The sequence below is a fragment of the Nelumbo lutea genome, chromosome 5 (genome assembly GCF_056320005.1).
Source record: "Nelumbo lutea isolate HS-2025 chromosome 5, American lotus-T2T, whole genome shotgun sequence".
Taxonomy (NCBI): domain Eukaryota; kingdom Viridiplantae; phylum Streptophyta; class Magnoliopsida; order Proteales; family Nelumbonaceae; genus Nelumbo; species Nelumbo lutea.
Window position 1 is genome coordinate 57097944 of NC_142688.1, and position 26065 is coordinate 57124008.

The 26065-nt window shown below is 41.0% G+C and overlaps 1 protein-coding gene across 1 annotated transcript in view; it reads left to right on the top strand.

The window, feature by feature from the left end:
- LOC148852579 (L-arabinokinase-like) overlaps nucleotides 1–26065 on the top strand; it is a 138311-nt gene that overhangs the window by 45337 nt on the left and 66909 nt on the right. The window contains exons 12-14 of the mRNA XM_088945832.1: nucleotides 3650–3822; nucleotides 3936–4104; nucleotides 18738–18863. Of these exons, the coding sequence (XP_088801958.1) occupies nucleotides 3650–3822; nucleotides 3936–4104; nucleotides 18738–18863 (468 nt within the window). The remainder of the gene's footprint in view (nucleotides 1–3649; nucleotides 3823–3935; nucleotides 4105–18737; nucleotides 18864–26065) is intronic.

The window sequence follows — 26065 nt, forward strand, 5'->3', positions numbered from 1 at the left end:
CAGGTGGAAGAGTAGTGAGCTCCCACGTGTGAGTATGTTGAAGGGCAGAGAGTTCCTCCTCCATTGCCTGCTACCACCCAGGTGACCTAAGAGCCTCTCGAACATTCTTAGGTATAGAAATAGATGACAATAGTGAAACAAACTGGCGATGTGAAGCAGAAAGGCGACATACTGAAAGAAAATTGGAAAGGGGATGGAGGGTACAACTACGTTTACCTTTTTTTAAAGCAATGGGAAGATCAAGTCCTTAAGGTTCAGGGACAGGACCAACAACAGGATCCGCAGACAAGGTAGAAGCTGGAGGAGGAGCCGGTGTCTATCGATGAGTATACACGTGCCGGATCGGTGGTCGTTCAGTAAGGAGCTGCACAGGAGGAGGTGAAGGGTCAACCCCAACTGGAACACCCAGAATGGTATCACTGACTGGAAGAGGAAGAGGAAGCAAAGGTGGAGACACGGATACATCAGGTCCCGAGAAGAAGGGGACAGACATAGCACTTTCGAGTAATGGGATTGTAACAATTGTGCCCTTTCTGAGTCCGAGAGTAGCCAAAAAAGACATACTTAATAGTGTGTGCATCCAGCTTGTCTATTCTAGGACTCAAATTGTGAATAAAGCACACACAACCAAAGATACAAGGTGTTAATGGAAAGGGAGACAAGGTGGGGAACAAGGTAGAGAAGGGAGACCGACCATGAAGAATGAAGGAGGTTATCCGGTTAATAAGGAAACACGTAGTAAGTACAACATCACTCCAAAATCATTTAGGAACACATTTGATGAAGAATAGATCGAGCAATTTCAAGGAGATGACGATTCTTTCGTTCGGCCACCCCATTTTGTTGAGGAGTGGATGCACATGAAGTTTGATGAATGATGCCATGCTGTTCTAAATACTGTTGATAGGATGTAAGAAAGTATTCATGACTGTTATCTGAACGAAGAACTTTGATTGGAACACCAAATTGTATACGTATTTCAGCATGGAATTTTTGAAAAATGGAAAATAATTCACTCCTTTCTTTCATTAAATAAATCCATGTCATCCTTGAACAATCATCAATAAAAGTGACAAAATACTTGTAAGCATTATAAGACTCTATTTTAACCGGGCCCCAAACATCTGAATGGACCAAAGCTAAAGGACTCAACATACGACTCTCAACTCTAGGACTGAAGGAAACACGACGATGTTTCCCACATTGACACGATTCACAATGTAAATACAACAAATGAGTCAAAGATGGGACCAGTATCTTGAGTGCCTTGAGAGATAGATGTCCTAGTTGACAATGCCGCTGTAGAGGAGTGAGTGAAGTTTGAAGTGCAACTGACGATCCACCACCGTCAAGGTAATACAATCCACCAGCCTCATTCCCCCCCACCAATCTTCTTCCCCATCTTGAGATCCTGAAAAACAAAAAAGGAAGGGAAAAATGTAATAGAGCAATTAAGAGTCTTGGTTAATTTACTAACAAACATAAGATTGAATGGAAACTTAGGGACATATAGAACAGATGATAAAGAAAGAGAAGTTGTGTCAACATTACCAACACCACAGATGGGAGAAGAGGAACCGTCGGCAAGGGTAATAGTTTGAGATGTGGAAGTTTCAGAGAGGGAAGAGAACACAACTCGAGTCCCGGTCATGTGATCAGAGGCTCCAGAGTCAATAATCCAGGGAGAGGGTTTGGTTGACAGACAAGCTATACCTAAGTGGGCAGGGGTGGCAGTAGTATGTTGTGAAGTAGTCTGGAGGAACTGTTCATACTCTTCACGCGGTACACTCACCATCTCCTTCCTAGAAACAAATGTAGATGTGGAAGGAGTTAGATTTGCCTGTTGGTTATCACTGACATCAACCCCACCAGCTACTGCATGATTGGCCCATGTAGAAGGAGGGCCATGGAGATCATAACAGAAATTCATCGAATGTCCATCCCTGCCACAATGGGTACACTTCCTTGTAGAGTTACTTTTTCCTTTACCACGGCCTCCCCCTGAGTCACGACCACCACCACGGCCAAATACGGAACCACCACGACCTCCTCGGGAGGCATGTCCTCCCCTTTTAGTACCACGTCCACCTCCTCTGGTTATCACAAATGCTGATCTGTTAGACTATGTGGGAGTCTCTGTAGGCCCCAAAGAAATCCTACGAAGTCGTGCAAACACTTCCTCAAGTGTTGGAAGAGTAGAGCCCCCTAATATTTGGGCCCTAACTGGTTCATATTCTGATTTCAACCCCACTAAGAACCTAGTGACTTCTAGTTGTTCCCTCTATTGTTGCTGAACCTTAACATCTGGAGTGAGGGGATGATAGACATTGAGTTCATTTCAGAGGTTCTTTTCCCTTGCTGCAGATCGAAATACTCCTAATAGAGCTGATATACCCTTGTAGTATTATCCTGCCCAGAATAAAGCTTCTTGGCATGTTCCTATATGTCCTTAGCTATATCTAAGAACATAAAGTTGGCACTTATTTTGGGTTCCATATTGTTCCATAATTATGTCATGATTTGGGCATCTTCCTGTTCCCAGTCATCAAACCCTGAAGAGTTAGCAGGGTGTTTATCTTCCGTCACATGCTTCACTTTCCTCTTTGCCTTGAGAAAAACTTCCACTGACTTGGCCCATGGTACATAGTTCTCACCATTAAGTTTAATGGAGGTCATTTGGACATTTAAAAAATCAGAGGAAATCATGACACTCGATTTCTGGTCACCACTCAGATCTCCCATCAAAGCCATTCCAGTCTACAAAGTCGGTTCTGCCCGTCACTCACAAAAAAAAAACAGTTCCAACCACTGCACTACAGTTCGTTAGCTACCACACAAGCACACTTGCAATCACCAAGTACTGGCCTTAGCATACATTCGGCCACTTCAACCACCACTGTACTGCTAACATGCAGATTTAAAACCACAAGGAATCCCTCTTGAAACTGCTCATTAGAGGGTTCAGACCACCACCACTGCACCTACTCAACCACCACAGCTGTTACACCCATGGTGACAGCACTCTACACGAAAAAAAGAGGAATGTTTGTTCTGTAGCTACAGTTGTTCGAACCAGGAGAAAAGAAGAAGAAGAAGATGAAGAGAACAGTCAAACATGATAGGATAAACCCTATCAGTCGACCCTTAATATGGATTAGCCTCTAATTAGTAGTACAAAGGCTAAACTGCCCCCACTTAAGTATGGGACTGGAAGTCACTATTAAGACTGCCACATAAGCACCGAGCTTAACAGAAATAAAATGACTAATCTACCCTTATTCGGCTAGCTCTAACACCTTTCTTGACTAGATGCAAAAGTATACAATAGTCCTATAGAATACAAGTGTTCATAATGAAATATTTAGCTCAATATCATTAATTTTGATTTCATACTCCATTTTTACGTCATTTGCAAGTAGCTTTGATTTTTATTCTTCTCCTTGGTTTTTATTAAATTTTAAAGCTCTTTATAGTTTCTTATTTTATTTGATTGAAGGCCATTATGCTGGAATATGATTAGGGTTAATCCCACAATCATACCTCACAAGACTATGATCTAGACTAATGTGATTGGACTCCTTTGCTAATATGTCTATATACTATTACTGATTTTGATATTTTTGTTTTCAACTCACTTGTCCAAATGCAGTTTAGTGGGGCAAGGAGATTACGTGATGCCATAATACTTGGATATCAACTACAAAGAGCCTCTGGTAGGGATATCTGCATTCCAGACTGGTATGCACTTGACGAAAATGAACATGGTCTATGCACTACATTGTCAAACACTGAAATGAGGGAGAAAAACAATCTTACGACGTCGTGAGTTTTTTTTTTTAAATATTTATTTTCTTTTAAATTATTGGTGAATTTTTATCCTCTCAAGATTTACATCTATGCTTCTGTAGACAACATCTTTCCATTTGTTGTGCTAGATGCAATAAAGACTTTGAGATTCTTCATGGAGATCTTCATGGTCTTTCAGATACAATGAGCTTCCTGAAAAGCTTGGAAGAACTTGATACTGTTCATGATTCAGGAAAGCATACAGAAAAGTACCAAAGGTGTGACCATCTTTCTGCTGCAGGGCTTTTTAACTGGAAGGTATTATTCATGTCATATGATGGCAAATGCATTTTACTGTCACAATATTGTTTGTTTTATTCATAAGCAAATTATTGGCGGTGGAGGAGTTTCTAAATACCAGTATTTGAGTATGTGCCTTTATATATCAAAAAATCACAAGTGGTGACCTTAATATATGTACCTCACAGTTTCTGAGGGTTTGTAGACAAACCATTAATCAATTTTGGTGGCAAATTAATGTGTTGAAGATTTAACAAGATAAAGAAAAGGGCCTGGACGTTTTTTTTTTTTTTAGTAAACATGTATTTTATTTAAAATTCAGATTGTAAACAGTTTATACAACTTGGTGATGGGACTGATGATCCCTTTAATCACTCTTTTCTATCCCTCATTACAGTGCAGCCCAAAATAATTGCTGTCTCAATGCCCCTTGTTTTTCTAGACAATCAGATAGCACATTTGCACTCCTTCGAGCCCAATTAAATTCAGCCTCAACCTCCTTTGCAATCGTCACTACTTCCCTAATCACATGTTTAAACGTCCACGGGGTATGGCTGCTGTTTGCTGCCCAGGAAATGACTACTTTTGAGTCCCCTTCCACCTCAGTGTGCCTGTATCCTAACTGTTAGGCTAGCTTTAAGCCTTGTAGTAATGCCAAAAGTTCAGCCTTCAGTGATTTTCCGGTGCCAATCGGTCCTGAGAACATACCCAGTATCCTCCTTTCAAAATTTCTGAATACTCCTACTCTTGAAAGACCTAGATATCCAAAGGATCTCCCATCAAAATTCAATTTCACTTTATTGCCTTCTGCTGGTTTTCACTCCGGTCTTAATTTACCTCTTACTCTCTGTTTTGACAGTTTTGTTTAGGTAGTTCGAACCAGTAGAGAGAAAGGGAGAAAGAAGAAGAAGAAGAAGAAGGAAGAAGAACAGTTGAATCTGATAGCTAAACCCTATCAGTCGACCATAATGTAGATTAGCCTCTAATTAGTTGTACAAAGACTAAACTGCCCCCACTTAAGTATGGGATAGGAAGTCTCTATTAAAACTGCCACATAAGCACATAACAGAAATAAAATACTAATCTACCCTTATTCAGCTAGCTCTAACACCCCCCCTCAAGCTGGAGAATATATGTCATATAATCCCAGCTTGTTACATATATAGTTCACTCTCCCTGAGCTTAAGCCTTTTGTAAACAAATCTGCCCATTGATCACCTGAGCTCACATGTTCTGTACTTATCTCTCTAGTAAGGACCTTCTCCCTCACAAAGTGACAATCAATCTCTATGTGCTTTGTTCTCTCATGAAAAATAGGGTTAGATGAGATGTGGAGTGCAGCTTGATTGTCACAGTACAATTTCATAGGTTTGTCCATGGAGAACCTGATTTCTTGTAGGAGATTCCTCAGCCATACTAATTCACATGTAGTGTGTGCCATGGTTCTGTATTCGGCTTCAACACTACTCCTTGCCACAACCGTCTGCTTCTTATTCTTCCATGTCAAAAGATTTCCTCCAAGAAATGTGCAATAACCTGTAGTAGATCTTCTATCCAACACTAAGCCTATCCAATTTGCATCTGTATACCCAATTACCTCAAGTCTTCCTCCTAGTTTGTACAATAACCCACGGCCTGGATCTCCATTCAGGTACCTTATAATTCTAAGAACTGCATCCCACAATCCTGTTTCATCTAGCAGATCAAGAACATATTTTCTTTGGCACAGGTTTACACCTTCTTTTGATCTGGCAACTTCTATACCCAAGAAATACTTCAACGTCCCAAGGTCTTTTGTTTGCTAATGGTTTTGCAGAAAGACCTTTAGTTTTTCAATCCCCAATTTTTCATTGCCAGTTATGACAATACCATCCACATAGAACACTAATAAAATCTTTCTGACTTTTGAATTATAATTGAACATAGAGTGGTCAACCTGACATTGTTTCATTCCAAAATTCTTCACCATTTCACTAAACTTCCCAAACCAAGCACGAGGCGATTGTTTCAACCCATAAATTGCCCTTTTCAATCTGCACACCTTACCATCCTTCCCCTGAGCAACAAACCTAGGTAGTTGCTCCATATATAACTCTTTCATAAGGTCACCATGAAGGAAGGCATTTTTAATGTCAAGTTGAAACAAGGGCCAATCATACATAACTGACAGGGAAATTAAGACATGGACAGAGCCAATCTTAGACATTGGGGAGAAGGTCTCCTTATAGTCCACCCCATACAACTATGAATAACCTTTAGCAACAAGTTTGGCTTTCAGACGCTCCACACTACCATCCGGCAAGTATTTAACAGTATACATCCATTTACAACCCACAACATGCTTATTGGTAGGAAGAGTAGTGAACTCCCACATTTGAGTATGTTGAAGGGCAAAGAGTCCCTCCTCCATTGCCTGCCGCCACCTAGGTGAGGTAAGAGCCTCCTAGACATTCTTAGGTATAGAAATATATGACAACAGTGAAACAAACTGGCAATGTGAAGCGGAAAGGCGAGAGACTGAAACAAAACTGGAAATAGGATGAAGGGTACAACCACATTTACCTTTCCGTAAAGCAATGGGAAGATCAAGTCCTGAAGGTTCTGGGACTGGAGCAACAACAGGATCTGCAAAAAAGGTAGAAGCTGGAGAAGGAGATGGTGTCTGTCAATGAGTATACATGTGCCGGATCGATGGTCGTTCAGTGGGGATTTGCACTAGAGGAGGCGAAGGGTCAGCCCTAATTGGAACAACCGAAACGGGATCACGGACTGGAAGAGGAAGAGGAAGCAAAGGTGGAGATACCGATACTTCAGGTCCCGAGAAGAAGGGACAGACTCAAAAAAGGTGACATCAGGACAGACATAGCGCTTACAAGTAATAGGATTGTAACACTTATACCCTTTCTGGGTTCGAGAGTAGCCAAGAAAGACACACTTAATAGAGCGTGCATCCAGTTTGTCTATCCCAGGACTCAAATTGTGAACAAAGCACACACAGCCAAAGATTGGGGTGTTAATGGAAAGGGAGACAAGGTGGGGAACAAAATAGAAAAGGGAGACCGACCATGATGAATGAAGAAGGGCATCCGATTAATAAGGAAACAAGTAGTAAGTACAACATCACTCCAAAATCGTTTAGGAACACTCATATGATGTAGAATAGATCGAGCAGTTTCAAGGAGATGACGGTTCTTTAGTTTAGCCACCCCATTTAGCTAAGGAGTGGATGCACATGAAGTTTGATGAATGATGTCATGCTGTTCTAAATACTATTGAAAGGAAATAAGAAATTATTCACGACTATTATCTGAACGAAGAACTTTGATTGGAACACAAAATTATGTACGCATTTTAGAATGGAATTTTTGAAAAATGGAATATAATTCACTCATTTCTTTCATTAAATAAATCCATGTCATCCTTGAACAATCATCAATAAAAGTGACAAAATACTTGTAACCATTATAAGACTGTATTTTAATCAGATCCCAAACATCTGAATGAACCAAAGCAAAAGGACTTAACATACGACTATCAACTCTAGGACTAAAGGGAACCCAACGATATTTTCCATACTGACACGACTCACACTATAAAGACGACAAATGACTCAAAGACAGAACTAGTATCTTGAATGCCTTTAGAGATGGATGTCCCAATCGACCATGCCATTGTAGATGAGTGAGCGAAATTTGAAGTGCAACTGACGGTCCACCACTGTCAAGGTAATACAATCCACCAACCTCATGCCCCCCACCAATCTTCTTCCCCGTCTTGAGATCCTGACAAACACAAAAGGAAGGGAAAAATGTAATAGTGCAATTAAGAGGATCATAACATTTATACCCCTTTTGCGCAGGAGAGTAACCTAAAAAAGTTCCCTTTGTAGCCTTAGGATCCAGCTTGGTTTTCTTTGGATCCTTCACTTGTATGAAGCATGTACATCCAAAAACCCGTGGGGAAGAGGAAATTCTGGAAAAGTGGGACACAACACAGAGAAAGGGGTCTTCATACCCAGTACCTTAGATAGCATCCGATTTATCAGGTATGATGCAGTGAGAACAGCTTGAGACCAATATTGCTTGGGCACATTGTGCTAGAAAAGTAGAGCTTGAGCTATCTCCATTAGGTGCCTGTTCTTGCGCTCAGCAACTCCATTTTGCTGAGGGGTGTAAGCACATGATGATTGATGTAGCATGCCTTCGTTTTCCATGAATGAGTTCAAGGATCTTTCAAAATATTCAGCTGCATTGTCTGAACGGAATTGTTTAATCTTCTTATCAAATTGTGTTTCAACCATCTTGTAAAACATCATAGTTATCCGTGGAACTTCTTCACGTCCTTTTAACAGATAAATCCAAGTGCACCGAGAATAATGGTTAATAAAACTGATAAAATAACGGAAGCCATCAATGGAGACAATGGGCGAAGGACCCCAAACATCAAAATGGACCAAATCAAAAGGGGCTTGAATTTCATTACTAGAAATTGGATACATTGATCTGCATTGTTTTGAAATTTGACATACATCACAAACTAAACTTTGACTCGGAATGCCCTTACATAAATCGGGAAACAACATTGTAAAGAAGAAAAAGACAAATGACCTAGCCTAGCATGCCACAAGTGTAGCCTAGCTCTTGACTCCACACTTTCTGGACCAGTAGTAGCAGAAGCTTGCAGTGCTGAACTGATATCTACATCAAAATAGTTGAGACCCTCTTACTCATGACTACTCCCAATCGTTCTCCTCGTCAATCTGTCCTGGAAAACATAATGAGAGGGAAAAAAAGTTATACTACAGTTCAAATTTCTTGTAAGTTTTGAAATAGACAGCAAATTTGATGTAAGACTAGGAACATGTAAGACTGATTTAAGAGAGAGATCCTTGCTTAGGTCAACCACTCCCTTTCCCGAGATGGTGGAGAGGGATCCATCAGCTACTCTCATCTTATCCTGGCTAGACAATAAATGATATGAGGAGAATAATGAGGACATATGTGTCATATGGTCAGTGGCTCCTGAGTCAATCACCCAAGAGCTAGAATTAATGGAACTAGTTGCACTAAATGCAGAGGCTGTACCTGATTTGGCAAGAGAGGTGGAAGCTAAAGGATTGTTCTTCAGACGGGCTAATGCCCGGCTGAGAACCTCTACCTCACTAGCTATAAAGCCCAAGGTACTTGGTCCAGAGGAATCAGCAACCTGCTTTGTGGTGGAAGAGGACACTGGCTGAGTACTCTGTGAGATGTCACTACTGTTGTTGGTGGCAAGATTCCCACTTGCTGTGTGGCCCTTATGTTGCCTTTTTTCCTTTCTCAAAGCAGCTAGCTTCAGATGAGGGTACAAGACCCAACATTTCTCCTTTGTGTGTTTCTCACCACCACAATGGGTACACTTGAGGGTCTTCTTGTCTGAAAATCTGCTTCCCTTAGTGGAGAATAAGGCTGAATGTTGTCTAGATATTTCTGTTGCTTGTGTCTGGGAGTCAACCTGCATCTCCTTTCTCTTTACTTCTTCATTCCTCACCAGGTAGTAAACATGATGAAGCTTAGGTAATTCATCTTTCCCTAGAATCTGTGACCTTACACCTTCATATATAGGGCCTAAGCCTGCTAGGAACTTGAAGCCTCTGCCCTCCTCAATCTGCTTGTCATGCCTCTCCTTATCCCTGGCATTTTCCCAATCCAAAATCATGTGATGGTCAAGCTCTTCCCAGAGACCTTCTAGTGTTGCAAAATATGTTGCCATAGACATGTCTCCTTGCCTTAAGGCTGCAATGTCTTGGTTCAGCCTGTAGATTCTAGCATTATTCTTCTTTTGGCCATATGTCTTAGATACTTTCTCCCAGATTTTAGTGGCTGTAGGAAAATGATGAACAGTTCTGGCCACCCGAGGAGTCATGGAGGCCAGCAACCAAGACATAACTGTGGCATTTTCCTTGCGCCACACAGTGTATTCAGGGCTGCTGATTTCTGGTTCCTTTTTATCTTCATCCAAATAGCCTGTGAGGTCACGAGAGGTAATGAACAGTCTTGCTGAGACAGACCACTCTCTAAAGTTATACTCATCCAATAGCACACTTGTAATCTGCAAACTATGCAGATTAGGGTTCTCCAGGTTTGAGGACCTGATAGTGATGACATCCTAACTTCGGTCAAGGGGTTGTTCACAGTACTGTTGGGTTGTTTTGGTTAGGGCTCGCCAAAGTAGTCACAGAGTTCACAGTGCTGATCGCACACCAGATAGGCTTCACCTCAGAGTTCACAGTGCTGGTAGCACACCGGATAGGCTTCACTTGGACTAAACCAGTTCGAGTACAGCAGCAAGGAAAAGTCTGTAACTGAACTAGTTCACAGAGATGGAGTAGGGCTGGTAACCAACCTGGAAATGATCTGTAACTGAAGTCGCCACAGTTCTGTAAAGGTCTTTCCGAACCAGTTCTGATGCAGGTTCTGTTTAGCCGAAGTAACCTTAGCAGGCCCTGACAGCTCGCAACACAGTTTCAGACTTGCCAAGACTGTCACAGTTCTGAAGCAGTTTGTTACAGCAGCAAAAGGTGTTCTGGGCTGGTAACCGACCTGTGCTATGTAGACTCCACTTGAACTTCGAGTACTGCAACTGTAAAGGGAGTTCCCCTCCTTACAGACAACACTAGGACTGCTGAAATCAGTCCTCAACTAGGTCTGTCCTATACAGACCTCTTCTTAGCAGCTGAATAGCCGCTAACTACTAGAAACTAGTAGGACTCCAGCTTCAGGGTCTTAACTCCCTTGCGCCCTACAACCAAGGGAAACCCTAGGTTGAACCTTGTGTTGTTCTCCTGCAACCCTAGGGTTTCACAGCAGCAACCCAGATAAAAAAAAAGGTGAGATACAGCAAGAAAGAGGAGATGGCGTCAGCAGTAACCAAGAAGGTGCTCAATGCTCTGATACCATGAAAGCTGAACCACTGTAGTTGAAGTAGCAGGAACGAGGAGAAGAATAAGAGATGCTGGAATGTCGAACTGCACTTGCAGTCGTCCATGCATTTATTTATATACAAGTGAAGTACAAAGTACAAGAAATTGCTGGGATACCCCTGATTAGTGATGGGACACCCAGAAGACTTAAGACATAAACAAGATTAGGCCCATTAGCAAAGGCTCAGTTACAAGATAAGTTTAACATAAGAATGGGCTAATAGGAATTCTTATCAGCCGAACACACTCAAGCCTTCTAACATATCAATCTAACACATGAAAAGTTAAAATGTTAAAATTGTTTTAATTGATTATTCTGGTATGGTATGGTTTCTACTTGTCAATCTAAAATGAATTTAATTTAGAAATATAAAATTGGTCGTGACTTGTGCTTGATTGTGGAGGATAATATAGAAGAATAAGAAACATTAGAGAAGAAAGAAATGTAGTAGTTGGCATAGAGCCGCTTTGTTCCATAATTAATATTTATAAAAATTAAAATCCAACACCACATTGCCATTGATAAGGTACTGCCTATTGCTGGGGTTATTCGAGGTAAACATTCACCCTGACACACACACACACACACAAAGGACCCAGAGTAATCCATCTCATGAACCAGACCTTCAACTAATTAGCCCACTAAAGGTATCTCGTGTAGCACCTCCTATGGCTATCAAGTTTGTCTACACCAGGAGGCCACATCGTCAGTACCAACTCTAGCCCCCCCACCCCCCATGTGCTGGTAACCGGTATGATAAGCCTAATGTACAGAGGTATAAATAGGTCCCTTGAGACATAAAGAAGAATTAGAAAGACTTGAATTACTCTCTAGCTTCTTCTTCTTCCTCTCTCTGTAGTCTATTTCAGGAGGAAGTGCTCCCTAGAAGAATCTCATTTTGATCGAATTCTATCTTTGGTATCAGAGCAGCAATCCAGGATGGCCAATACCAGATGAAATGTTGTTGAGGATCAAGTTGATCACCTGGAAGAGTATCTTCACAAAATGTATGGGAATTTGAAATAGATGAAGGAAAAACTTTAAGCTTTCATCTCCTAGTTTGGTATGGTGTACAGTCTGGGGAATTTGAATATTAGTTGAACTGACCATACCTTAGATCCTTTTATAATTCAATCTTACATTCCATCGCACAGTAAATATTTTATATAGTTTATTAAAATTGATGCTATAAATATGAATCTAAAGCAGTAAACACCCTCCAGAAGATGACCTTGAACTTGCCATTGTTAGAATGCTAGAGTGTGTTCGGCTGATAGGGTCTCCTTTTAGCCCATTCTTATGTTAATTTTATCTTGTAACTGAGCCTTTGCTAATGGGCCTAATCCTGTTTATGTTTTAAGTATTCTGGTTGTCCCATTACTAATAAGGGGTATACCAGTAATTTTATTGTACTTTGTACTTCACTTATATTTAAATAAAGGCCTGGTCGACTGCTAACACAGTTCGACATTCTCTGCATCTAAGAAGTTCATCCTCTTCTTTACTACTTTGAGTTCAGCTTCTCAGTTTACATGGTATCAGAGCATTAGCTCCTTCCTGGTTTCAACCGGTGCACTATCTTCTCTTGCTGCCTTCCTTCATCTTCTCCTTTCTTTCTGGGTTGCTGCAGTGAAGACCTAGGAGTGTAAGGGAACTCAGCAAGTTCGAACCTAGGGTTTCTCTTGGTTGTAGGACTCAAGGGAAGTAAGACCCAGAACTAGATGTCCTACTAGTTTTTTTTTAGCAAGTAGTAGCTATTTGGCTACTAAGAGAGGTCTGTACAAGACAGACCTAGTTGAGGATTGATTCCAACAGTCCTAGCACTAGCCGAAAGGGGGAGGGCTTCCTCTACAGTTACAACTTTGGTGCTCTAGCCAGATTTGTGCAGAACAGTGGTAAAGGCATAGCCTCCTCTACAGTTGCAGCTTCGGTGCATCAACAAAACCTTTACAGAATTGTGGCGACTTCAGTTACAGATAATTTCCAGGTCGGTTATCAGCCCTTCTTCTGGTATCAGCACTACTTCTGCTATGTGAACTGGTTCAGTTACAGACCTTCATTTGCTACTGTACCTGAACTGGTTTAGTCTTAAGTGAAACCCATCTGGTGTGCTACTAGCACTGTGAACCCTGTGACCACTTCGGCCAGCCCTAACCAGAACCACCTACAGCACTATGAACAATCTCTTTGACCGAAGTTAGGATGTCATCACTTTCTGGTGAAGATTCTTCTAGGGATAATAGATCTGTTACAAGGGCCTCAAACCTGGAGAACCCTAATCTGCATAGCTTGCAGATTACAAGTGTGCTATTGGATGAGTATAACTTTAGGGAATGATCAGTCTCAGCAAGATTGTTCATTACCTCTAGTGACCTCACAGGCTATTTGGATGGAGACAAAAAGGAATCAGAAATCAGCAGCCTTGAATACACTGTGTGGCGCAAGGAAAATGCCACAGTCATGTCTTGGTTGCTGGCCTCCATGACTCCTCGGGTGGCTAGAACTGTTCATCACTTCCCTACAGACGCAAAAATCTGGGAGAAAGTATCTAAGACATATGGCCAAAAGAAGAACAATGCCAGAATCTACAGGCTGAACCAAGACATTGCAACCCTAAGGCAAGGAGACATGTTTGTGGCAACATACTTTACAACACTGGAAGGCCTCTGGGAAAAACCTGACCATCACTTGATATTGGATTGGGAAAATGCAAAGGATAAGGAGAGGCATGACAAGCAGATTGAGGAGGGCAGAGCCTTCAAGTTCCTGGCAGGCTTAGACCCTATATATGAAGGTGTAAGGTCACAGATTCTAGGGAGAGATGAATTACCTGAAATTCATCATGTTTACTATCTGGTGAGGAATGAAGAAGTAAGGAGAAAGGAGATGCAAGTTGATTCCCAGACACAAGCAATAGAACTATCTGGAGAACATTCAGCTTTAGTCTCCACTAAGGGAAACAGATTTTCAGACAAGAAGACCCTCAAGTGTACCCATTGTGGTGGTGAGAAACACACAAAGGAGAAATGTTGGGTATTGTACCCTCATTTGAAGCCAGCTGCTCTGAGAAAGGACAAAAGGCAACATAAGGGTCATACGGCAAGTGGGAATCTTGCCACCAACAGCAGTAGTGACATCTCACAGAGTACTCAGCCAGTGTCTTCCTCCACCACAAAGCAGGTTGCTGATTCTACCGGACCAAGTACCTTGGGCTTTACAGCTAGTGAGGTAGAGGTTCTCAGCCGGGCATTTGCCCGTCTGAAGAACAATCGTTTAGCTTCCACCTCTCTTGTAAAATCAGGTACAACCTCTGCATTTAGTGCAACTAGTTCCATTAATTCTAGCTCTTGGGTGATTGACTCAGGGGCCACTGACCATATGACACACATGTCCTCATTGTTCTCCTCATATCATTTGTTGTCTGGCCAGGATAAGATGAGAGTAGCTGATGGGTCACTCTCCACCATCTCGGGAAAGGGAGTGGTTGACCTAAGCAAGGATCTCTCTCTTAAATCAGTCTTACATGTTCCTAGTCTTACATCAAATCTGTTGTCTGTTTCAAAGCTTACAAGAAACTTGAACTGCAGTATAACTTTTTTTCCCTCTCACTGTGTCTTCCAGGGCAGATTGACGAGGAGAACGATTGGGAGTGGTTGTGAGTATGAGGGCCTCTACTATTTTGATGCGGATGTCAACTCAGCACTGCAAGCTTCTGCTACTACTAGTCCAGAAAGTGTGGAGTCAAGAGCTAGGCTGCACTTGTGGCATGCTAGGCTAGGTCATTTGTCATTTTCTTCTTTAGCTATAGTTGAAAAACAGTCGTAGAAGTATGGGATTGTGCTAGAAAACCAGAAAAAACTAACAAGAGAAGATTAGAGAAGATTAGAGAAGAAGAGAGAGAGAGAGAGAGAACTGCGGCAAGGCGAGTTAGAGGATGAGGAGTTCGAACTTAACCACCCTCTAACACTCTAATACATTTTATTTAAGTTAATCTTTGATAAATTACAGAGAGGCCCTTGAGTGGGCAGAATAAGGCCCATAACAGAGAGAAACATAACATAACATGAAGTGACAGTCTATGGGCATTCGACCCATCTCCTCTACAGCTATGTTGTTTCCCGATTTATGTAAGGGAATTCCGAGTCAAAGTTTAGTTTGTGATGTGTGTCAAATGTCAAAATAGTGCAGATCAATGTATCCAATTTCTAGTTATGAAATACAAGCCTCTTTTGATTTGGTCCATTCTGATGTTTGGGGTCCTTCACCCATTGTTTCCTTTGATGGCTTCCGTTATTTTATCAGTTTTATTGACCATCATTCTCGGTGCACTTGAATTTATCTGTTTAAAGGACGTGAAGAAGTTCCACGGATAGCTATGATGTTTTGCAAGATGATTGAAACACAATTCGGGAAGAAGATTAAACAATTCCGTTCAGACAATGCAGTTGAATACTTTGAAAGATCCCTGAACTCATTCATGGAAGACGAAGGCATGTTACATCAGTCATCATGTGCTTACACCCCTCAGCAAAATGGAGTTGTTGAGCGCAAGAATAAGCACCTAATGGAAACAGCTCGAGCTTTACTTTTCCAGCACAATGTGCCCAAGCAATATTGGTCTCAAGTTGTCCTCACTGCATCATACCTGATAAATCGGATGCCATCTATGGTACTGGGTATGAAGACCCCCTTCTCTGTGTTATGTCCCACTCTTCCAGATTTTCCTCTTCCCCCACGGGTTTTTGGATGTACATGCTTCATACATGTGAAGGATCCAAAGAAAACCAAGCTGGATCCTAAGGCTACAAAGGGAATATTTTTGGGGTACTCTCCTACACAAAAGGGGTATAAGTGTTATGATCCTGTCTCTAAGAAAAAATGTCACCAGAGATGTAGTTTTTTTTGAGTCTCAACCATATTTCCAGTCTTCTCAGAATCCTCTTCAGGGGAAGACTAGTGGAATGGAAGAGGATTCTCAGTCTCCCTTCTTTTTTGTTCCCCTTTCATCACCTTCGACTCCCCCTTCATCACCTAGCTGTAACATTCCGAGTCAAGCTAGTGAGACTCCAACTTCAGCTGATGCTTCTGATGACTCCAACAGGCAAGAGAAAGAGATACTCACATACAGTAGAAGGAAGAAGGGCCCTCAGCCTCATGATTGCAACCAGTTGGTCTCAGATCAATCTGTCTCTGCAATCCAAGGTATTTCTCACTCTCTCAATTCAGATTTGGATCTTCCTATTGCTCTCCGTAAGCTTGTTCGTTCTTGTACTGCTCGACATTCCATAGCTGATTATGTTTCTTACTCACATTTATCCCTTGCCTATCATTCCTTTGTGTTTGCTCTTTCCTCTGTATGTGTCCCTTCCGGATATTCAGAGGCGGTATCTGATCCAAGATGGAAAGAAGCCATGAATGAAGAAATGAAAGCCCTAATGAAAACAAGAACGTGGGAATTGGTGGACCTACCAGAAGGGAAAGGCACTGTTGGGTGCAAGTGAGTATTCATAGTAAAGCACAGGGAAGACGGGTCAATTGAAAGGTACAAGGCCAGACTTGTGGCAAATGGATTTACACAAAAGGAAGGAATTGGTTACAAGGAAACCTTTGCCCCGGTAGCAAAGCTCAACACAATCAGGGTTTTACTGTCATTAGTTGCAAAATTCTCTTGGGAACTCCATCAACTGGATGCGAAGAATGCTTTCCTAAATGGTGATCTACATGAAGAGGTATTCATGGAACCCCCACCTGGATATAATGTTGGAAAGGAGGTGTGTAAATTAAGGAAAGCTTTGTATGACTTGAAGCAATCTCCCCGGGCATGGTTTGAGAGACTTTGTACAGCCATGAAGAAAGTGGGGTACACTCAGAGCAGTGCAGATCATACATTGTTTACAAGGAGGCAAGATGGAAAATTTACAGCTCTCATTGTTTACATGGATGATATGGTGATTAATGGAAATGATGTGAAAGAGATGAAGAGGCTGAAGGAGTTCTTAGCTTCAGAATTTGAGATCAAGAGAGGGAATCTACATATGTCAACAAAAATATGTGCTACATCTCCTAGAAGAAACAGGCATGATGGGGTGCAGGCCAGCAGACACACCAATAGAACCGAACCATGGATTACAAGAATCAATGGGTGAGGAATACTGTGATAAGGAAAGGTACCAAAAATTGGTAGGAAAACTGATATACTTATCTCTCACTAGGCCAGACATTGCCTATGCAGTGCATGTTGTCAGTCAATTCATGCACTCACCAAAGACTCATATGAGAGCAGTGGAAAGAATTCTCAGATACTTGAAAACTTGCCCAAGGAAAGGAATTCTATTCAAGAAGAACAGTAGACTTGAAATTGAAGCCTACACTGATGCTGATTGGGTTGGGTCTGTTGGAGACAGAAAATCAACCTCAGGTTACTGTACATTTTTGGGAGGAAACCTAGTTACATGGCGCAGTAAGAAGCAGAATGTTGTGGCTTGATCAAGTGCAGAAGCTGAATACCGAGCTATGGCACATGGGGTGGCTGAACTCTTATGGCTCTGAACTCTCCTTAATGAGCTTGGTATCAAGACTGAGGGTCCTCTCAAGTTGTATTGTGATAATAAAGCAGCTATCAACATTGCCAACAATCCCGTGCAACATGATAGGACAAAACATATTGAAATTGATCGACACTTTGTTAGTGAGAGAATTGTTTCAGGGAATTCTGTGTGCCTTATACTTCATCAGAAATGCAGATTGCAGATGTATTAACAAAAAGGCTGGCAACTACAAAGTTCAAGGACATACTTGGCAAGCTGAACATGATTGATATCCATGTTTAGCTTGAGGGGGAGTGTTAGAATGCTAGAGTGTGTTCGGCTGATAGGGTCTCCTATTAGCCCATTCTTATGTTAATTTTATCTTGTAACTGGGCCTTTGCCAAGGGGCCTAATCCTGTTTATGTTTTAAGTATTCTGGTTGTCCCATTACTAATCAGGGGTATACCAGTAATTTTATTGTACTTTGTACTTCACTTATATTTAAATAAAGGCCTGGTCGACTGCTAACACAGTTCAACATTCTCTGCATCTATGAAGTTCATCCTCTTCTTTACTACTTCGAGTTCAGCTTCTCAGTTTACAGCCGTTATGTGAATCAGTATTGCTATAAAATTAGAGTTAAAAGTTCATTCTACATTTATGAAGTTCAACTGGCCAGTGATATTTTATTTACCAATGACATCAAAAATTGATTCAGTATAGAAGACAACATTGCTCTCTCTTAATGACACATCCTCTATGCAAAATATTTACATCTACAGTCAAAGGCAATCTATGTTCTGGGCTATATTATAGCTAGTGGGATATCCTTTGGGGCTTGTCTGTAATTAATGAATTTCTTCGTTGGGTCAGCTTGGGTTTGTGTTGTAATTAGTGGGGTTTATGTGAACTTTTTGTCTACCCACAACTTTTGTTGTACACATTCTGTTAATTTAATGAATCTTTTCTGTGTTTCTGATTTAAAAAAAAAATTACATCCACAGTAACACCTATAATATGCTTAATATGTTCCCTATTTTTCATGACACTTGATTTCTTGGTTTCTAATAAAAAACCTTTTGGTTGATAATGTGCGGATAACTTATTTCCATCTTGTAAAATAATTGTGCAACGTTGTTGGTAACACAGCCTTTTCTCTTAGATGCCTATTAGGGAAGCCTGCCATGTTGCTGTTCAGAGGATTCATCCAAGCAAACAGAAGCTATGGGAACATGCTCAAGCACAAAAGCTCATGAAAGGACAAGAATCATACCCTGTGCTGCGAATAGTATGTAAATCTTGTTTGAACTAATTCTATGAATGTGATATTATCTGTTATTCTTGTGGGGGAGTCGGGGAGATCACAACTTCGCAATTCTGTATTTACTGAATATCATTTTGAATCAAGTTGTTGATCTTAGTGTAAATGGAAAAATTTATCAGTTGTTTATCTAAGGCTTAACCCAACTATATGGGGTCTGCTACTTCAATTTTACCATTCCTTTCTGTTTAGTTCCATATCCATTGTTAAATTGAGTCCTTCAATCATTTCTTACTACAGCCTCCCCTAGCCTTTTCAACCCTGTCAACTTACAAAGGATTTCTCCTTCCCACAGGTGCTGTAGGTGGTCTTCCATGAACCTGACCAAACCATCTTAGTCTGCTTTATCTCGTTTTATTATCACCTATTGGAGCTTTTCCTTTGTTTCTTTGGATTACTTTATTTCTAACCCCTATCCTTTATAGTTTTTCCACTCATCCATCTCAGCACAGTTAAAAGAGGAATAGTACCCAAATACACAAAATCAAAAGGAAATATCATTACCTATTATGAATCTTTACCAACTTTATATTCTAAGTTATGAAAATGTTCTTTAAATCGATTGATCTTAATAGCAGGTTAAACCACATTTTGAATCTCATGTCTTACATTTCAGATATGGTCTATAACTAATCAAGCAGAAAATAGTGTATTTGTTTATAGACATATATGTATTTAGATGCATAGGAGCCATTACTTTGTCTAATGGTACAATATCAGGCTGGCAAGTGTGAGAACATGGGATTGATCTAAGGGAAACCACTGCAAAAAAATGCCAAAGGTTAGTGTTAGAATAGTTTGAGAGTTATTCCTGCTGTTAGAGTCGTCTATGCTGTTAGTTCTAGGGTGCTGTCAGCTTGTTTGTTTCTTTTATTTATTGTTATATTAAGGTGTGCCACCAGGGGCAAATATGTAATTTCTGCATTTTTATTTTAATCTCACTATTAATAATAGAGAGCTGGGCACCGTCAACCTGAGTTTTGGCTCCCAAACAGCCTTTCTCTTTTCTCCTTCTCTTCTCTTCTCTTCTTCTCTCTTGCTCTCCTGTTCTCTTCTTTCTAGAAGAAAACATGGTATCAGAGCATAATAGGAGGCTTTTTTTTCTCAGAATAACATCTCTTCTCATCCAAATCTCTGTTTTATTTAACTGTGAAGTGAAAGAACCCAATCGGACTGGTCAGAATAGTCTGATTGTGTTTTCTCCGGGTTCTTCCTTGGTCGTAACACCAAGGAAACCCTAGCTGGTGATAGCTGATGCTGTGGAGGCTGTATTTGTGTTCTGGTTACTTTTGTACAGGTTCTGTATAGGGATTGTGTGGCTCCCTCATGACAGGTATGTGCTGTTTTTTTTTATGTATACCTTGTGTGGCCTAATGGTGATTGAAGATTGAGTTTTGGGGTATGTTAGTTGCTGGTAGTGGTGTTTCCGCAGTGGGGTTCCATTCTAGGAGGCAGATTGGTGTGTGTTTTGTGCCCTACTTGTATTTTGGGTGGTAGAAATAGGGTGGAGACATATTTCTATGTGCATCAGTGGTTCTTGTTGACTTGTAGAACCTGCTTAATATGGAAACAGATGATTCAGCTTCATCTGGGGTTACATCAACCCGTGGTACAGCTGGTATGGGTGCTGAGAATATGTTTATTCTGATGCAAATTATCCCTTTGAATGATCTGAACTATCTAGAGTGGGCTAAAAGTGTGAAACTATATGTTACAGCTAGGGGAAAAGCTAGATTGAAGAGTTCAAGAACCTAAAAGTGGGGCAGCTGAACATGATAGGTGGGACCAGGAGAACAGTATGGTGATGTCTTGACTTCTTGCAGCCATGGATCCAAGTGTACAGAAGAATTTTATATGGGCAAAGACTGCGAGTGAGATATGGGAACAAGCCAGAACATCCTACTTTGAGCAAAGACACTAGGCTAAGATTTATCAATTACAAGCTGAGAGTCCTCAACCAGTAAACAAGGTGACCGTAGTCTGTCTCTGTTAGCATATTATTCAGCTCTTACCTCTATTTGAAAGGAGTTGGATTACTATCAGACTATAGAATGGAAACATGATGATGATGCCAAAGCTTATAAGAAGTTGGTCTCTCAGTAGTGAGTCTTTGCTTTCTTGTTGGGATTGAACCCTATGCCTTTAGTTCAGGAGGTTTATGCCTTGGTCCAGTCTAAGGAAAGTAGATGAAATGTAATAGTTACAAGTGAGGGGGAACAATAGGTAACCTTAGCTGCAGCAAGTGGTACTAATGTGGGAAAGAAGAGTGATGCCAAGAAAGTTGATGGCAAGGATGAGTTGTGGTATACTCACTGTCGGCGTTCAAGACATACTCATGACACATGCTGGGAGCTCTTTGGAAAACCGAGGTGGGCTGTGAGAAAGGAATAACAAGGTAAAGTGCAGGGTCAGAAGAAGTACAATGCAACAAATGTTGCAGCTAAAGATTCTCAATTCTTGGGAGTGTCTATTGGTGCCACACGGGAACATTCCACATGTTTTTCCCTAAGGAGGATATCATGAATTCCTTCTATAATCATCTGGAATCATATGGTAGGGCTTTATGTCAGATGGACAACTCAATTACTGGTACCTCTTCTTCATTTGCTTCTACATGAGGTAAGGTAATGGCCTCATCCTTCCATATTTCCATTGCCACTGATTCCCCCTAGATTATTAACTCAGGGGCCTCTAACCACATGACCGGTAAGCCAAATCTCTTCCAGCCTTACAACCTTTTGTCCACGAGAGATAAAGTGAGGCTTGTAGATGGATCATTCTCATTCATTGTAGGCCAGGGGTCAATATTCCTTCCCCATGAACTCAACATTAATAATGTGTTGCATGTACCTAAACTTCAACTTACTTTCCATTAGTAGTATAATTCTCATGTGTTTTTTAGGATCTAATTTCTGGGAAGACGATTGGTAGAGGAACCTTAGTAGATGGTTTTTATACTCTTGACAAGGCTGGTTTCTTAGTGTCATCTTCAGAGTCACATAGTCAATTTTTTTTTTTGTGGAATAATTGTCTAGGTCATGTGTCCTTTGAAATGTTAAAGTTTTGCTTTCTTTTTTATTTAAGTCATCTTTAGTGTCAAATGTGTCAACTGAGCAAGCAGTGTAGAACAAATTTCCATTCAAGTAATAAAAGATCAAATTTCCCTTTCCATGTCATGGATATAAGTACGTTATCACACTGGTTGATGATTTTTCTCGTTGTACATGGATATTTCACATGTGTACCAGAGACGAAGTCCCAAAGATTATAAGGAACTTCCAGAGGATGGTGTTCACACAATTTCATGTTGAGATTTAGATTTTTTAATCAAACAACACAAAAATATTTCCATGGTGAGCTTAATGAATTTTTTGCTTCCCATGGATCTCTTCATAGGAGTTCATGAGCGAGAACAGCACAACAATATGGTGTTGTTGAAAGAAAGGACAGACACCTTGAAGTAGCACGAGGGATGATGCTGCATATGAATGTGCTGAAACGTTTTTGGATATTTGTACTTGCTGTTGTGTATGTCATCAATTGCATGCCCTCTAGAGTATTAAACTACAAGTCCCCCATCAGTTCTTGTACCCTCAACCTCTTTTGTTTTCCATCTCTATGAGAGTTTTGGTTGTCGTACCTTTATCCATGATTTGTCTCCCTCTCATGGTAAGTTGGACCCTCGGTCTATTCCATGTATCTTCATTGGGTATCACTCCTCTCAAAAGGGGTACCAGTGTTTTGGTCTCGTTGGTCATAAGTACTTTGTCTCTATGGATGTTTCCTTCTTCGAGTTTGAACTGTTCTACCTTGCTTCTCCTTAGGGGTAGAGTAGTATGGAGTAGGAAAAGCAGGTTTGCCAAGTTTCTCTTCCCCCCATTCTGGATCTAGCTCCATTTCATCTTTTTCTACATGCACATCATAGAGGCCAGCAGTGTTCTAAAGATGTAGAACTACTAGATACAGAGCAACCGATGTTGTCAGACTCCCAAGAGGTAAGTCCAAATGAGCCTGGCATCTTTATTCATGTTGATTCCCCTATTCCCATTTCAGTTGTGGATGATCTTGACATCCTAATTGCTCATAGAAAGAGAGTCAGGTTGTATACTAGCAAACACCCCGTTACTCATTATGTATCATATGACCATATTTCCCCTTCTCATTGTGCTTTCTTATTTGTTCTTGATAGTACTCCCATACCCAAAAATGTGGCAAAGGGTTTGACTTACCTTGAATGGACAAAGGCTATGAAGGAGGAGATTAATGCCCTCCATAAGAATCAAAATTGGGAGTTGGTGGATCTTCCAAAAGGGAAAAACCTTGTGGGGTGTAAGTGGATGTTTAGAGTGAAACACAATGCGGATGGAACATTAGAAAGATATAAAGCAAGGCTGGTAGCAAAAGGGTACACTTAGGTTTATAGTATTGATTATGATGAGACATTGCACCAACTTGATGAAAAAAAATGTCTTGACAGCAAAACCCGAATGTCAGTCAATCTGATCACACTCTCTTTGATAGTGTGAAATCCCTATTCAGTTCTAGGTTAAAGTAGAGAAGAAGAGAAAGAAGAAGGGTTTGGCCAGATGAGGAAAAATTAGTCCCCTCTAGTTGCCCCACTTGTATTTATCTCAAAACAAACTTAGTTACAAGAAAGACCATATTGCCCCTCATAAGTGATGGGACACACAACTTAGACTTGAATAAAACAGACCTTTCACTCTCAAACAAATAAATCCAAATTAAAATACCCTTGTTCTTGAACTCTAACACTCCCCCTCAAGCTGGAGAGTATATGTCATAGAGTCCCAACTTGTCACAAATATAATCTACTCTGCCTCGAGACAATCCCTTTGTAAGGAGATCTGCCCATTGATTTCCCGAACTCACATGAGAAGTGGTTATCACTCCACTAATCACTTTCTCTCTTACAAAGTGACAATCAACCTCAATATGCTTGGTTCTCTCATGGAAGACTGGATTGGAAGAGATGTGAACAACTGCTTGGTTATCACAGTATGGTCTCATGGGTTTGTCAACTGAGAACCCCATCTCTTGTAGCAAGTTCTTCAACCATACTAGTTCACATGTGATATGAGCCATAGCTCTGTACTTAGCTTCTGCACTACTCCTTGCCACCGCTGTTTGTTTCTTGCTCTTCCAAGTTACAAGATTGCTACCAAGGACGGTACAATACCTCGTAGTTGGTCTCATGTCTGATATAGAACCAACCCAATCAGCACCTGTCTACCCTACTATCTCAAGAGGCCCTCCACTTTTGTATAGCAAACCATGACCTAGAGCACCCTTCAAGTACCTAACAATCCTTAGAACTGCTTCCCAATGAGGAATCTGAGGATGTTGCATAAACTAATTCACCATACTCACAGCAAATGATATGTCTGGTCGGGTAATAGTCAGATAATTCAACTTTCCCACCAACCTCCTGTATCTTCTTGGATCATCAAACTCCTCACCTGCAACAACACTCAACTTGACATTCAGTTCCATAGGAGTCTCTGCTGGTTTAGCACCTAACAATCTTGTTTCAAATAGGTCAACAACATATTTTCTTTGACATAAGTTAATTCCATGTCTTGACCTTGCAACTTCTATTCCCAGGAAGTACTTCAACTTACCCAAATCTTTAGTATTGAAGTAGTCTTGTAGAAAATTCTTCAACCTGTCAATCCCATTATTGTCACTCCCTGTTATGACAATATCATCCACATACACTACTAGCAAGATTTTCCCATCTTTTGAGTCATGGCTGAAACAAAATGGTTTACCTGAAACTATTTCATCCCAAAGTTTTTCACTACTTCACCGAACCTGCAAAACCATGCTCATGGAGATTGTTTCAGTCCATAATGTTAGAATGTTAGAGTGATGTTTGGCTGATAAGAGGTCTTATTAGCCCATTCTTATGTTTAACTTATCTTGTAACTGGGCTTGTGTTAATGGGCCTGGGCCTAATCCTGTTTAATGATTTAAGTCATCTGGGTGTCCCATCACTAATCAGGGGCATCCCAGTAATTTCTTGTACCTTGTACCATATTCATCTATAAATAAAGGACTGGTCGACTGGATAGAACAGTTCGACATTCTCTTCAGTTCTGTGGTTCTCTTCTCCTCCTTGCTACTTCGAGTATAGCTCTTCAGATTACATGGTATCAGAGCATTAGCTCCTTCCTGGTTTCAGCAGGCGCACTCTTTTCTCTTGCTGTCCTTTCCTCTTCTCTCCTCCTTTTCTGGGTTGCTGCAGTGAAGACCTAGGAGTGTAAGAGAGTAAAGCAAGTTCGAACCTAGGGTTTCTCTTGGTTGTAGGACTCAAGGGAAGTAAGACCCAGAAGTAGATGTCCTACTAGATTACACCAGCAAGTAGTAGCTATTGGGCTACTAAGAGAGGTCTGTATAGGACAGACCTGGTTGAGGGCTGATTCAGCAGTCCTAGCACTAGCTGAGAGGGGGAGAACTTCCTCTACAGTTGCAGTCTTGGTGCATCAGAACAAGTGGTAAAGACTTAGCTTCTTCAACTTCAGTTGCAGTTTCGGTGCATCAGCTTCTACAGTTGCCGTCTTGGTGCATCAGCAAGACTCTTACAGAACTGCGGCAACCTCAGTTACAGATTTTCTTCAGGTCGGTTATCAGCCCTACTCTTGGACTGAACTGGTTCAGTTATAGACCTTTACCTTTTACCAGAACTGCGGCAACTTTTGCACCACACAGTTGCAGCCTTAAACTTTTACCAACACTGTGAACTGGTTCAGTTACAGACCTCTACTTGCTACTGTACCCGTACCGTGAACACAGTGACCAATTTGGCCAGTTCTTAACAGAATCACCTATAGTACTATGAACAACTCTTGGATTGAAGTCAGGATGTCCTCACTATCTGGTGAAGTTTCCTCTAGAGATAACAGACCTGTTACAAGGTCCTCAAACCTGGAAAACCCTAATCTGCACAGCTTGCAGATTACAAGTGTGCTGCTAGATGAGTATAACTTCAAAGAGTGGTCTGTCTCAGCAATGCTGTTCATTACCTCTCGTGACCTCACAGGCTATTTGGATGGAGACAAGAAACAACCAGAAATTGGCAGTCCTGAATACACCGTGTGGCGCAAGGAAAATGCCACAGTCATGTCTTGGTTGCTGGCCTCTATGACTCC